The 13,690-nt window shown below is 40.1% G+C and overlaps 1 protein-coding gene across 1 annotated transcript; it reads right to left on the bottom strand.

Annotated features, from left to right (window-relative positions):
- Positions 1-3,138: 3,138 nt before the first annotated feature.
- On the bottom strand, positions 3,139-5,234 carry LOC140007262 (uncharacterized). Its single transcript, XM_072049969.1, has 3 exons — positions 4,821-5,234; positions 3,285-4,727; positions 3,139-3,177 (listed from the first exon to the last, which is right to left on the bottom strand). The coding sequence occupies exons 1-3, from the start codon at positions 5,232-5,234 to the stop codon at positions 3,139-3,141; spliced, it is 1,896 nt and encodes a 631-aa protein (XP_071906070.1).
- Between the last annotated feature and the right edge of the window lie 8,456 nt (positions 5,235-13,690).

Genomic DNA, 13,690 nt, shown 5'->3' with positions numbered 1-13,690 from the left:
AAGGTTGTAAGAGGGAGTGTTTGGCCGTGCATGATGATGGTTGTGGTATAGTGGAGATTTGGTGAATTGCGAAGGGCATTTTGGTCCTTTCACTTGGCCCCCTAACCTCTTCTTAATCCTCAATTCTATCTTAATTTCAACAATTGTCCCCAATTGTGATTTGATGGTCTAATATACGTTAGTATACTTAAACCGTTTTATCGAATCTTTATCGTTTACTATTTGGTATTAAGGTTCCTACATTCTTACTTTATTAATTCCTTATTAAAATCAAGTTTGACCTTGTAATAAAAATCTAACATTTATCGTTGGCACTAAACAGAAATTATCATTGGAATTTAAATAATTTATTTTAAGGCGAAAATTTAATCCAACCCTAAAGATATTAATTTAGTCAATTAAAACAAAGAAATTTCATAACTTTGGAAAAGTATAGTATTTTTCACATAAACCTATTTTTACACGCTTAATTGTGAACAATTAAAAGTAATGCTAGAAGTTATTGAACAATAAAAGAAATGCAAATGAAATATGCACTAATTTATATATCCATTTTTCAGGGTTCTCACATCCTCCCCTCCTTACAAGAATTTTGTCCTCAAAATTCACAATTTCTAAGAAAATAAATCAGGATACTTTTTCTGCATATCAACTTCTAATTCCCAAGTTGCTTCCTCAAGTCCATGATTTTTCCATAGGACCTTCACCAGAGGGATTCTCTTATTTCTCAACTCCTTTACTTCCCTTTCCAAAATCTTGACTGGTTCTTCTTCATAGGTTAGTGTCTCATCCACTTCAATTCCTTCCAGTTGTAGCACATGGCTCGGGTCAGGATAATATTTCCTAAGCATGGAAACGTGAAATACATCGTGAATCCTAGCCATGCTTGCAGGCAATTTCAGCTGGTATGCTACATTCCCAACTTTCCTCAAAATTTCAAAAGGTCCGATATACCTTGGCTTCAGTTTCTTACCTTTCTTAGATACTACTCCGCTCTTCAAGGGTTTAACTCTTAGGAAAACCTTGTCCCCTATTTCAAACTCCAAATCTTTCCTCCTTGTGTCGGCGTAGCTCTTTTGTCTACTTTGGGCAATTTGAAGCCTTTCTCTAATTAGTTTCACCTTCTCCTGGGCTTCTTCTATCCAAGGTATGACTGTAGGGTCTATAATCTTCTTTTCTCCAACTTCATCCCAATGAATCGGAGATCGACACCTTCTCCCATACAAAGCTTCATAAGGTGCCATTTGAATCGAAGCCTGATAGCTATTATTATATGCAAATTCTACCAAGGTCATATATTTATTCCATTTACCTCCAAAATCCAATATACACGATCTCAGTAGGTCTTCCAAAGTTTGGATTGTCCTTTCCGATTGCCCGTCGGTTTGGGGATGGTACGCAGTACTAAATTTCAACTTGGTCCCCAAAGACTCTTGAAATTTCTGCCAAAAACGCGAGACAAACCTTGGATCTCGGTCGGACACGATACTCACTGGAATACCATGTAGCCTTAGGATCTCTTCTGTGTACAACTTGACCAATTTCTCCAATGAAAAACTCATGCTCACAGGTAGGAAATGTGCAGACTTAGTGAGTCGATCGACTATTACCCAAATTGCATCAAATCCTTTTTGACTTTTAGGCAGTCCCGTTACAAAATCCATGGTGATGTGTTCCCATTTCCATTCAGGGATTTCTAACGGTTGCAACAAACCAGAGGGCTTCTGATGCTCTGCTTTTACTTATTGGCAAGTTAAACATTTCTGTACATACTCTGCCACATCCTTTTTCAAACCTTCCCACCAATATAAACTCTTCACATCATGATACATCTTGGTCACCCCCGGATGTATAGTATACTTTGATCGATGTGATTCTTCCAAAATTTCTTTTCTGATCTTTTCATTTGCCGGAATCACAATACGATCTCGGAACCTCAATACACCTTCAGACCCCAATTTAAAATCTAGGATTTCCCCTTTTTGCACTTTCTCCAAATTCTTCTGAATCACAGGGTCCGATTTCTGAGCCTCCTTAATATGCTCTAGTAATGGTGATTTCAGAGATAGATTCCCAAATAATATCTTCGATTTCTCCAAGCGAGGGTTCCAATTACTTATTTCTTCTAGCATGTCCCATTCCTTAACCATCAACCCCGCTATTTGGGTCTTTCTACTTAAAGCGTCAGCTACCACATTTGCTTTTCCTGGATGGTGGTTGATCGAACAATCATAATCTTCCAAAAATTCTACCCATCGCCTTTGTCTCAAATTCAGTTCCTTTTGGGAGAACAAATACTTGAGGCTCTTATGATCTGTAAAAACCTCAAAAGTCACGCCATACAAGTAGTGTCTCCATTTCTTTAAGGCGAAAATCACTGCTGCTAACTCTAGGTCATGAGTTGGGTAGTTCTGTTCATGAGGCTTCAATCTCCTGGAAGCATAAGCAATTACTTTACCCTTTTGCATTAAAACACATCCGAGACCTTCTCCAGAGGCATCGGAGTACACGGCATAACCTTCGTCTCCGTCAGGTAACACCAAAACAGGAGCGGATGTTAAACGTCTCTTTAACTCCTGAAAACTTGACTCGCATTTTGGAGTCCAGATAAACTTATTTCCTTTCTTGGTTAGCTCGGTCATAGGTCCTGCAATCTTCGAAAAATCCTTGATAAATCGCCTGTAATAACCTGCTAAACCCAAGAAACTTCTTATTTCAGTTGGAGTTTCTGGCCGCTTCCAATTCATAACGGCTTCAACTTTTGCCGGATCCACGGCAATTCCATCTTTGGAAACCTTATGCCCTAAAAAGGAAATCTCTTCTAACCAAAACTCGCACTTGCTGAATTTTGCATACAAGTTATGCTCTCTTAGTATCTGCAATACTATCTCCAAGTGCTTAACGTGTTCCTCCTGAGTCTTGGAGTATATCAAAATATCATCTATGAAAACTACTACAAATTGGTCCAGGTATTTCTTAAAAATTCTCTGCATTAAATCCATAAATGCAGCTGGTGCATTAGTTAAACCAAAAGGCATGACTGCGAACTCAAAATGTCCATATCTTGTACTAAAAGCAGTCTTGGGCATGTCTTCCTTCTTAATCTTCAGCTGGTAATACCCTTGCCTTAAATCCAACTTAGAGAAGACCACTGATCCTTGCAGTTGGTCGAACAAACTATCAATCAACGGTAGAGGGTATTTATTCTTAATAGTAACCTCATTTAACCCTCGGTAATCGATACATAGCCTCAAACTCCCGTCCTTTTTCTTAACAAATAGAACGGGTGCTCCCCATGGTGAGTCACTTTCCTTCACGAAACCTTTCTCCAACAGGTCTTGTAATTGGATTTTCAACTCTTTAAGCTCGGCAGGAGCCATTCGGTACGGAGTCTTAGAAATTGGAGCCGTTCCAGGCACCAAGTCGATTTTAAACTCCACTTCTCTCTCCGGCGGTAGAGTCGTTAATTCTTCAGGGAAAACATCCAGAAATTCCCGTACCACTAGCACATCTTCTAATCTTACTTGATCACTGGGAGTATTGATCAAGAAGGCTATGAAACCTTGAGCTCCTTTAGATAACATTTTCCTTGCCCGTATTCCCGAGACCATAGCAGAAGATGCTAACCTACCCTTAACATCTAACCTCAGGGTTGCTTCTCCAGGTATACAAAACTCCACTACTTTCGCTCGGCAATCAAGCTTAGCATGATGGTGACCTAGGAAATCCATTCCTATGATAACATCGTAACCTTTTATATCCAAACTGATCAGATCCACTAACATTTTTCGCTCTCCAACCCAGAATTCGCAATTCCTATAAGTCAAGCTAGTGGTTACCTTCTTATTACCCATTGGTGTCCTAACTTCAAGATCATAGGGTAATCTAACGGGTTGCACATCTATTCCAGACATAAAAGATGGATTTACAAATGAATGCGTTGCACCAGGGTCAATTAACACTTTAGCTAATCTATGAAAAATTGGAAGTGTACCTTCCACAACTTCCGATGAATCAGGTACGGGTTGATCATCTATAGCATACACTCTGGCAGGAACTGTTGGCCGGCTCCCTCCAGAAGTGTTTGGTCTAGCTTTCTGAGGAGTCCCTTCCTGCACCTTTGGACATCCTGAGATTTGGTGCTCACTACTTCCACATCTCAAGCACCTTCCTTGCCTCTTCCAGCAACTGTCCATTGAATGACCAGGTTTCTTGCAATAAGCACATGTCACTTGAGGAACTATTGCTCTACCCCCTTGCGGCCGATTCCTAGGTTGTCCTCTTCCAATTGGTCCCCCTCTAGCTCCAATATTTCGTCCTCCTGCATTCCTGGCCCCGTTTCCTCTTGCTTGGGCGCCTCGTGGTGCTCCAGAACTATTCACTCCACTAGTTCCTCGGCCCACTTTGGCCGGTGGAGCATTTCCAAAAGTCGGCTCCCGACTACTGCTAGGAGCAAACCTTTTCTTGGACTGAAAAGACTTCACTTGAGCTCTGGCTACTTCAACTCGCTGCGCTCTTTCTACAGCCTCAGCGAAGGTATCTATCCTTACAACAGCTAAACTTTCCTGTAGTTCCACATTCAAACCCTGCACAAACCTCCGAACACGCCTTTGCTCGGTGGCTATCAACTCAGGTGCAAAGCGTGACAGCTTTGTGAACTGGACTTCATACTCGGCGACACTCATCGCCCCTTGTTTGCATCTAATAAAATCATCCTCTCTCTTCTCCTGAATGAGAGGTGGAAGGAATTTGGCATTTAACTCCCTTGTGAAGTTCGCCCAAGTCCTTGGCGTATGGTTAGTCTCCCATGTAACCCTTACCAGGTTCCACCATGAGCGGGCAGCTCCCTCAAACTGGAAGGTAGCAAAAGTCACTTTTCGCTCCTCAGTATAGTTCAAGGCGGCAAAAATCTCAGTGATTCTCTCCCACCAGCCTTCGGCCACTTCCGGCTCGGGTCCTCCATAAAATTTGGGAGGTCCAAATTTCAGAAATCTTTCCAGTGCCCGATCATCGGAGTCAACTGGGCCTCCTGGTTGATGCACTGGTTCAGTGGTTTGGCGATCAGTCAATCGCTCGAGAACTTCAGTAATACGGTCAATTGCGGTGGCCACCCGGTCTCCGGCCACACCTTCCTGCCCTTGGTCTTGTTCGACCTCGGGTTCCCTATCACCACCCGCTTCCGGGTGTTGTCTAGTGGGTCTTCCCCGGCTCCTTCCTATCACTTGGCGATCCATATTCTAAATCTGCCTATTACGGAAGGATAGGTCAATTAGGCAGAAGTATTATTTATTTATGATTATTACCATTCTTTTTGGTAAATAAAATCAATATGGAAATAGAGAAAAGATAACTAAAACGCTTACATATAATTCCACAGAGAAGTCATACAAATAACAAGTTGGGACATTTCCAAAAGTAAGGCACATCGACTAACACAAATACATACAGGTAATCCCTTATACAAAATTAGGGATATGGTGCCTCAAAGGTAAGTCATCCACCTAGACAAAACTTGATGACTTAACTAATGTCCCTTGCCTAACTTTCTATGTCTGGTGTAACCAGGTGAGTCCTAATCTAACCCTGAGCAGGGCTATCAGGAGCAATGTCCTCCTCCGGGTCCTCCTCCGGGTCCTCTTCCGGATCCTCCTCTACACCTGCCTGCTCACCTCCCTGGATAAAGCTAGTGGCCTCATCCATCATCATCGCAGCATCAGCCCTGATGCCTGCGCTCCTATCACGCATCCTCTCTGCTAATCGAGTTGCCCTAGACTTTTGCCGCTCTATCTCCAAGCGGGCAGCCTCCAGTAGATGATGCTCAGCAGTGAGCCTAACCTCTAAATCAGCTATGCGGTCAAACTGAGTATCCACCATTATACCCAGCTCCTCTATGTCCTGGGTCAGGGTGAAGTTAGCGTCCCTCAACTGGCGGCGCTCGTTGTCTAAGGATAACACTAGCTCATTGGGATACGCGTACATGGCTCGGCACTGGCACCTAGGGTGCCTGTCAGCAGGTGAGTAACGTATATGAGCTCCTCCACCTCGAGGCCTGTAGGAGATAGATCTAAGCGGCTCCGCATGTCCATTAGCCGCACTACCCCCGTTAGCATGTCCGTTTCCATTTTCCATACCTACAAAATGATCAAAACTTAAAGGTTAGAACTTAAATAGCTAATTGGATCGGATATCACTTAACGTATAACTAAGGTGTCCATTCTTATTTCTAGAGAGGATTAGGGTTTCTAACACATCTATTAAGTCTCTTGAATAGCTTTTCTAACCTAGGCTCTGATACCACCTGTGGCGACCCCACTTCCCCCTGAGGCGAACCAAAGGGTTGGCGGGCCGTCTGCCCAGCTCTCGCCAGGACTCACGCAAGCATTCTAGCCCAAATCCTTTCAAGGATAACTTAATTTATTACAAAAACAAGTTTTCTCGAATGGAGTCATCCTTAAAGTCACAGAATCTTCAAAGATAGCGATGATGAAATCGCCAGTCGAGGCCCTTAAACGTCCTACGTGCTACTTATCAAAGTACAAAGTCATCGCAAACCGTATAGATAAAATTCATAAATCCATAATACAACTTACAAGCCAAGTAATCGAATTAAGGTTACACATTTTCCAGCTTCAAGTGGCAATCCAAAGGAAAAGTGAATTATTTCAAATAACACATTACAGTCCACATAATAAGTTATAATATTCAAATACAATTCAAAAAGGAAAACATAAGTAAGTTTCCAGCTTTCAGTTTCCAGAACCTGTTAAGGAAAACAATAAACGTGGGGTGAGCTAAAGCTCAGTGGTGCCCCAAAACATGCAATCACATAAATCAAACAGCGGTTAATAATTTAAATCAAATCGAAACAGTTAGGAAAGCGTGTAACAGCACAAGGTAGGATACAAGGGCTCTCAGGAGCCATTTTCCACGCTTGATCAGATATCATCGTAGTTGACCCTCCGTCAACTTTCCCTACTTAATTTCCATGTAGATACACTTATTTTAATCCTAACCCGTCACCGTTCATACCTCTGCTTTGGGCCCAAACTTCATCTACCGACGCAGTATACTCGAGATATACCCGTAATAAATTTGTCGAGGGATTCACCCAACGACGTTTTGGTAGTTGGATTCAGATGTCGAGGGATTCACCCAACGACGCAACTACAGATTCAGATGTTATGGTAGTTGGATTCAGATGTCGAGGAATTCACCCAGCGACGCAACTACATTTAGATTCATTAGAAAATGTTTCACACATGTCACCACTCGAACGGCTAGTGCGATAAAGTACACACTGCTCATTTCGATGGATCAAAATCATTTATTGCATTTTGACAATTATCACATAGCGAATTGATAAAGCGCTTAACCACATAACATAGAACAAGCAGGGACACTCACCAAGAGTGAAGTTCAGATATTGGATTGAGGATCGAGTTCCGCGTCCTCGTAAAATCCTAGAATATCAGAATTTAAGCCATAAGTTTTCTATTGGAACTGTTGGCTTGCGCATGTAGAGTTTTCTAGCATGTTGCTAGTTTATTTTTTTCAAAATATTTTACTTGGAATCGAGCTTGTGAGAACCGTACAATATTTCTTATAAGATTTCTGGAATGCTTTTCCTCGAAGAAAATACTATTATTATTTTCTTAAAATAAGTCGGCAAGATAATTAATATCAAGGCTAAAAGTAAACCTTAAAAAAAAATGTTCATTGGAGTGGTTGTGCCTACAAAATCTTTGCTAAGGCTTTAGGGTAAGGTCTATTGAAAAATGTTGCTAGAATAAGGTTTTTCTTTTCTTCTTGCCAAGCAGGTTTCTACGTTTAAAACCAAAGTGATCGAGTTTCACCTTTCAAATTTTCCTTAGTTCCGACTAGCCTTAAATGATTTATAAAGAACGAAGGAATTTGGAACAAAACTAAGGTTTTGAGTCTGGGAGAATCATTTTCCCAAATTGATAAGGCTAGTCTAACTTAAGGAATAAAAGTCATGTTGCCCAAGTTTCTAAGGCAAAAATAGTAGACACTATGTTTAGCAATACGATGCTAAATCTGTACCGTTCGAGACTTAAGGAAAAATATTTTTCATTTACTTAGTCAAGCGTTTACTTGGAGTCACAAGGTCGGTACAACTTCTCACATTTTCGATTCCAATCCAAAATCTCATTTCCTCAATATTGCACAACTAGAATTTAAACAGTAATAACACTAGGGCTCGTCAATTCTTAGCCCTGTGTTCCAACAAATTTATATCTAAGCATAAGCAGGAAAATTTACCAAGGCTTCGTCAATACTTAGCACTTGGTAATCAGTACTTATATCAACTCACAGTTTCACAAAATAGTAGCACAGATTTCTAAACAATTTCAGCAATTCAGTTATCCATGCAGGGTGGGAATTCATAGAGCCCACCACCAACCAATTTCCAATAAATCAACCATCAATTCAAAAGTGGGAATTCGTAGAGCCCACCGTCAACAATTTCGACACATTATGCTCCAATGAAAATAATGTCGACCATTAGCTTTACGAACATTGGAATACGAGTAGAAATTGTTTCACTAGCCAGGCTTAAGCATACGTTTAGCAAGTACCTTCTTACCCTCTAATTCTTTGTAAAATTCAGGAACACCCTAGGGTCAAACCACAATTCAGTCAAGAGTTTGAACCACTAGTAATATAAGGTCTCAATCCGATTTCAAGTTGAGATTTAAAATGAAACAGGTCATTCATGCCAAACAGTTTACTTTGAAAATTCACCGACAGTAGTACACATGGAGTAAAAATACGAAATTTCTACAGGGCGAAGATCTATGATTCTAGTTTCAAATGCCGCTGACGGCGCCTTAAACGGATTTTCCTACACCAAGATATAACCGTTTTATCGAGACTGGTCAGGGACTTCCGAAAATCTGGAGTTTCATTTTTCACTTATGAAAAACTCCTTTTTCTTTTCTTTTCACACCAAAAGTTTTTATTCAAACCATCGTACATTTCTTATAGGGCTCCAAAACAACATCTTCCAAGCATCATTTTTCAAGAAAAATTTCCAAGAACCAAGCAAATTTTCAACTCAATTCTCGGTTGTCTCAACGAAAATTCCAGCAATTGTATACTAGCGTTTTTTGGTTTCAGCTTTATATGTACTAATTGGTTCATTGCTGAACAAATTGTATATCTTAAAATTTGTATCTCTTATGAAATTCTGAGCCACCATAATCCAAGGAAATAAAATAAATTTCCAGAAACAACTTGAAATTTTCCAACGATATTGAAATTCTGGTTCATACCCCTTCGGCTATCACCCAAAATTTCCAGCAACCCATCTACTTTAGTTCGAATTTTTCCCTTGGTTTAATCATGGTGTTAGTTACTCAAATTCAGCATTTAAACACATAGCAAGATAATGAACATTTCCAGATTAAGAGTTGAATTTAAACCATGGTTACAAACCCCAAAATTTCCAGAAATTTTTCTGTTTGGTCCGGATGATCTTGCTTTAAGGCAGATTGCACTTTTGAATTTTTATTCCTCTGTTTTAACAACTAATTAGCTACATGCAGGGCCTAAGTACTTATTATTAGCTATATAATTATGATTATAAGCCCAAATTACAAAAATCAAAACCAATTTAAGCTGCACTACCCCAAGCAAGCTCACGGCAAAATTTTCTAGCCAAGACAGAATTTTCCACAGCTTTGTTTTCACCATTTGATTGCGAAATTTAACACATGCAAGACTCTAATCCTGATAATCATCCAAAATCCAGTTAGATAAACATCATTCATGCTCAGATTGTCCAATTCAAACCCATTCAGCAGCCAAAATAAAACAAGTGCATCAAGCTCACGGCAGGAGCTTTATAGCTAACCAAATTTTTTTTTTTTTTGTAGGCCTTCACTATGCCATCCGAAGGTACAATCAGCATGCAAAATAGAAATCATCACATTTTCATATGACTAAATCCACTTAAGTGCTCAAATCGTCACAGGAAATCAGAATTGGAGTGCGTTATCATCTCAGCTTTCGGATGGTACCTCATCATTCAAAACAGAATTTTCTAATGATTCCATTCAACTTCCGAATGCTCTAACATCACATACATATTACTAGATAACTCCAACTACCTCAGATTAATCCTAAAATGATCCAGAAATTACCTCACCACTAGTCAAGCTTTCACACGAAAATCTGGAAAATGTTTTCCTCCTCTCGGCTCACAAGCACGCGACAGGGTAGTGGTCCTGGTTCAGTGGGTTGCGGCTGGAATTGGCGAGGTGCAGAGTGGTTAAGGTTGCAGTTGTGATGTTGGTCTGAGGTTATCGAAGGTGGTGATGGTTCTCTGGTTTCTCCCTCAGCTTACGGACAAGACAAAAGGGAAATGCAACTCGCGGATAGCACCAGAATTGGAATTTGCAGCTCTCAACTTCCTCCCTCACTCTCGGCTATATGGTGCAGCTCAAACTTTTCTCTTCATTCTCGGTCGATGATAACCAAGTGAAGGTGGGGTGTTTTGGTATGTGGAATGGACTGAGTGAAGTATTGCCGTGGTTATTGAAACATATGTGGACAGAATTTGTGGAGTGTGCGAATTGTTTTGCTTGTGGAAGTGGTGATGGTCTTGATTGGTGGATGTTGCGGTGCTGCCTTGGTTGTCTGTTCAGTTTGTGGCTGTGAATGGAAAGGGTTGTATGGTGTTGGCTCAGTTGGGGTGTGGCCGAGCTTTGTGTGCTGCAGTGGAGAAGAGTTGTGGAGTTTGTGAGTTTTTTGATTGGCTAAGTGGGCGGCAATGAAAGGTTGTAAGAGGGAGTGTTTGGCCGTGCATGATGATGGTTGTGGTATAGTGGAGATTTGGTGAATTGCGAAGGGCATTTTGGTCCTTTCACTTGGCCCCCTAACCTCTTCTTAATCCTCAATTCTATCTTAATTTCAACAATTGTCCCCAATTGTGATTTGATGGTCTAATATACGTTAGTATACTTAAACCGTTCTATCGAATCTTTATTGTTTACTATTTGGTATTAAGGTTCCTACATTCTTACTTTATTAATTCCTTATTAAAATCAAGTTTGACCTTGTAATAAAAATCTAACATTTATCGTTGGCACTAAACAGAAATTATCATTGGAATTTAAATAATTTATTTTAAGGCGAAAATTTAATCCAACCCTAAAGATATTAATTTAGTCAATTAAAACAAAGAAATTTCATAACTTTGGAAAAGTATAGTATTTTTCACATAAACCTATTTTTACACGCTTAATTGTGAACAATTAAAAGTAATGCTAGAAGTTATTGAACAATAAAAGAAATGCAAATGAAATATGCACTAATTTATATATCCATTTTTCAGGGTTCTCACATGTGTTCCACGTTTCGATGTTAAAGAAATATCATCCCGACCCATCCCATGTCTTACAACCGGAGGAGATTGAAGTAGACGAATCGCTTGCCTATAAAGAGAAACCGGTCCAAGTGCTCGATCGGAAAGTCAAAGAGCTCAGAAACAAGCGGATTCCGCTAGTGAAAGTGCTATGGAGGAACCATGGGGTAGAGGAAGCTACCTGGGAAGTGGAAGAGGAAATGCGAAAGAAGTATCCAAACCTTTTCGGGAATTAAGGTGAGAAATTTCGAGAACGAAATTCTTTTAAGGGGGAGAGAGTGTGAGAACCCGTAAATCCCTAATAATTTTCTTAGGGTTTTTCCCATTTAAAGGCATAATTTTTGCGTTTTCTGGCTTAGGAAAATTCTCCTGGTAAATTTTATGAGTAATTATAGTTTTTAGATGATTTTTCTAGTATTGGAGAGTTTTTGAAAAATTAAGAGTATATAATGGACGTGGGACCCACTAGTGCGAAAAGTTCGGAAAAATTCGGCCAATTAGGTTAAATTTCGGATACTGTGTGAAATTTATCGGGTGTTAAGAGATAAGTAGAGAAGGTGATTTGATTGATGTGAGAAGGAACCAAGTGATAAAGATGCATTTATGAAGTGCCAAGTGTCACTATATCCTTGGTTGGACTTTGTTGGACACTATTCACCCTTTTTGACTTTTACCATTGAGTTAAATATCTCCAAAAAAATCACTAAAATTCACTCTTTTCTTCTCCTCCATGGCCGGTTCTCTCTTGAGCAAAGAAGAAAGAAACTCTTCAACATTTTAGCTTCCATTTAGCTCAATCTTCCAAAACCAATCACATAAATTAGTTTCTACTCCATAAAATCCCTTCCTTTGGTGCTAGTAAGTGTTTTTGTGGAAGTGTTCAAGAAAGCTAAGGTGTTCTACAACTCATTTTCTCTTGTTTACTAGGTAAGTGGTGCTTGAACTCCTCTTACACCTAATGATGCCTAATTTGTGCCTAGTGGTGGCTAAAGTGCTGAAATTTGTGGTTTATTTCTTGGTTTGAGATGAATTGGTGAAGTTTTTATTTTATTGATGAATTTTTTGGTTTAATGTGATCATGATGTTGTGGTTATTTATGATGGTTGGTAATGAGGGGTAATGACTCTAGTAGGTGTTAATGATTGGTAATTGCAACCAATTTTGGGTTTGGAAGGAATTTGAGGAAGTTAGGGTTTCATAACCCCCTTTTCTGTCCGGTTTTGTATCATATGGTTAGAGACCGAATTGCCCTTTGATTAAAACATGAAAGTTGTAGATATTGATGTGTTTGAGGTGCCTGTAAAATTTCAGGTCATTTGGAGTAGTGTAGAGTGAGATATGTCGATTTTACTGTTGCTGTTCTGGGTTGATCAGAATGTGCGAACTGCGCTTGTAATCGTCTTTTTTGACTTGAATTGCTTTGGATTTGGATGTTGGTGTCTTCTGATGAAATGTATCTGGATGTCTTGGCTACCGCATTCCTTTGGAATCAATGCATTTGGACCTGTATAGACTGAGTTGGACTAATTACAGCATAGTATGATTTGTAAACCTGCAATTACGGTTCTGGTTTGGTATTCTGCATTTTTGACCTAGTTGTGCTAGGATTTGGACTGAGTGGCCTTCTACATTGTTGTAACCCTGTCTTTTAGCTTCGAGATGGTTGGTCTTACACTCTCATCTGATAAGCGTAACGCATTTTGTGCCATTACCGCATAAGGAGGCCAAAACTGTTTTGTTGTTAGGGCTAATATAGTTACATTTCCTGATTTTCTGGTTTGCTATCATGCTTATATATGCATATGAAACCCTATTGGGGTTGTGATTGGCATGACTTTATGACTCGTTGTCGAGTCTCATGGTATTTGTTTACGTGTTCTAGGGCGTGACGTTAGTGCACGACGTACTTTGGACGGCGGTGCATGAAACCTCACCTACGTGAGTGGTGAGTATACTACTCACTTGGATGTTTATAATGTGGCTTTGCTATATGTGATTGTGATACCTTGAAGGCTTGTTTGGCTATTGGAAATGATTAGGGTGAGGGTGTACTTGACCGTCCTCATTCCTTTTATTCCTGTGAATGACTGTTTACCGTTTCACTGTATTACTGTACTTGCTATATGAGTTATTGGATTCCATTCATGGGATATTGTTTGGGTGTCGGTTGGACGAGTATCCAACGGCCCTACTGTATTACTGAGCTCGACCCCGTTGGTAGTCACTTGAATCGAGCCAGCGAGGGCTTGGTCGTGAAAATTGACTAGCCACGGGGACTGAAATGGGAATCTTGTGGTAATGAGA

This window comes from Coffea arabica, chromosome 5c, assembly GCF_036785885.1.
Source record: "Coffea arabica cultivar ET-39 chromosome 5c, Coffea Arabica ET-39 HiFi, whole genome shotgun sequence".
NCBI classification, from domain to species: domain Eukaryota; kingdom Viridiplantae; phylum Streptophyta; class Magnoliopsida; order Gentianales; family Rubiaceae; genus Coffea; species Coffea arabica.
The sequence above is the reverse complement of the archived record's forward strand: the minus strand, read 5'-3'. Positions and strand labels throughout refer to the sequence as shown.

Coding starts and splice junctions, on each gene's coding strand:
- LOC140007262 (XM_072049969.1), bottom strand. CDS start 5,234: ATGGATCGCCAAGTGATAGGAAGGAGCCGGGGAAGACCCACTAGACAA. Junction 4,728..4,820: donor CCCGCTCATGGTGGAACCTG/GTAAGGGTTACA, acceptor CCTCTCATTCAG/GAGAAGAGAGAGGATGATTT. Junction 3,178..3,284: donor ACTCACCATGGGGAGCACCC/GTTCTATTTGTT, acceptor GTTGATTGATAG/TTTGTTCGACCAACTGCAAG.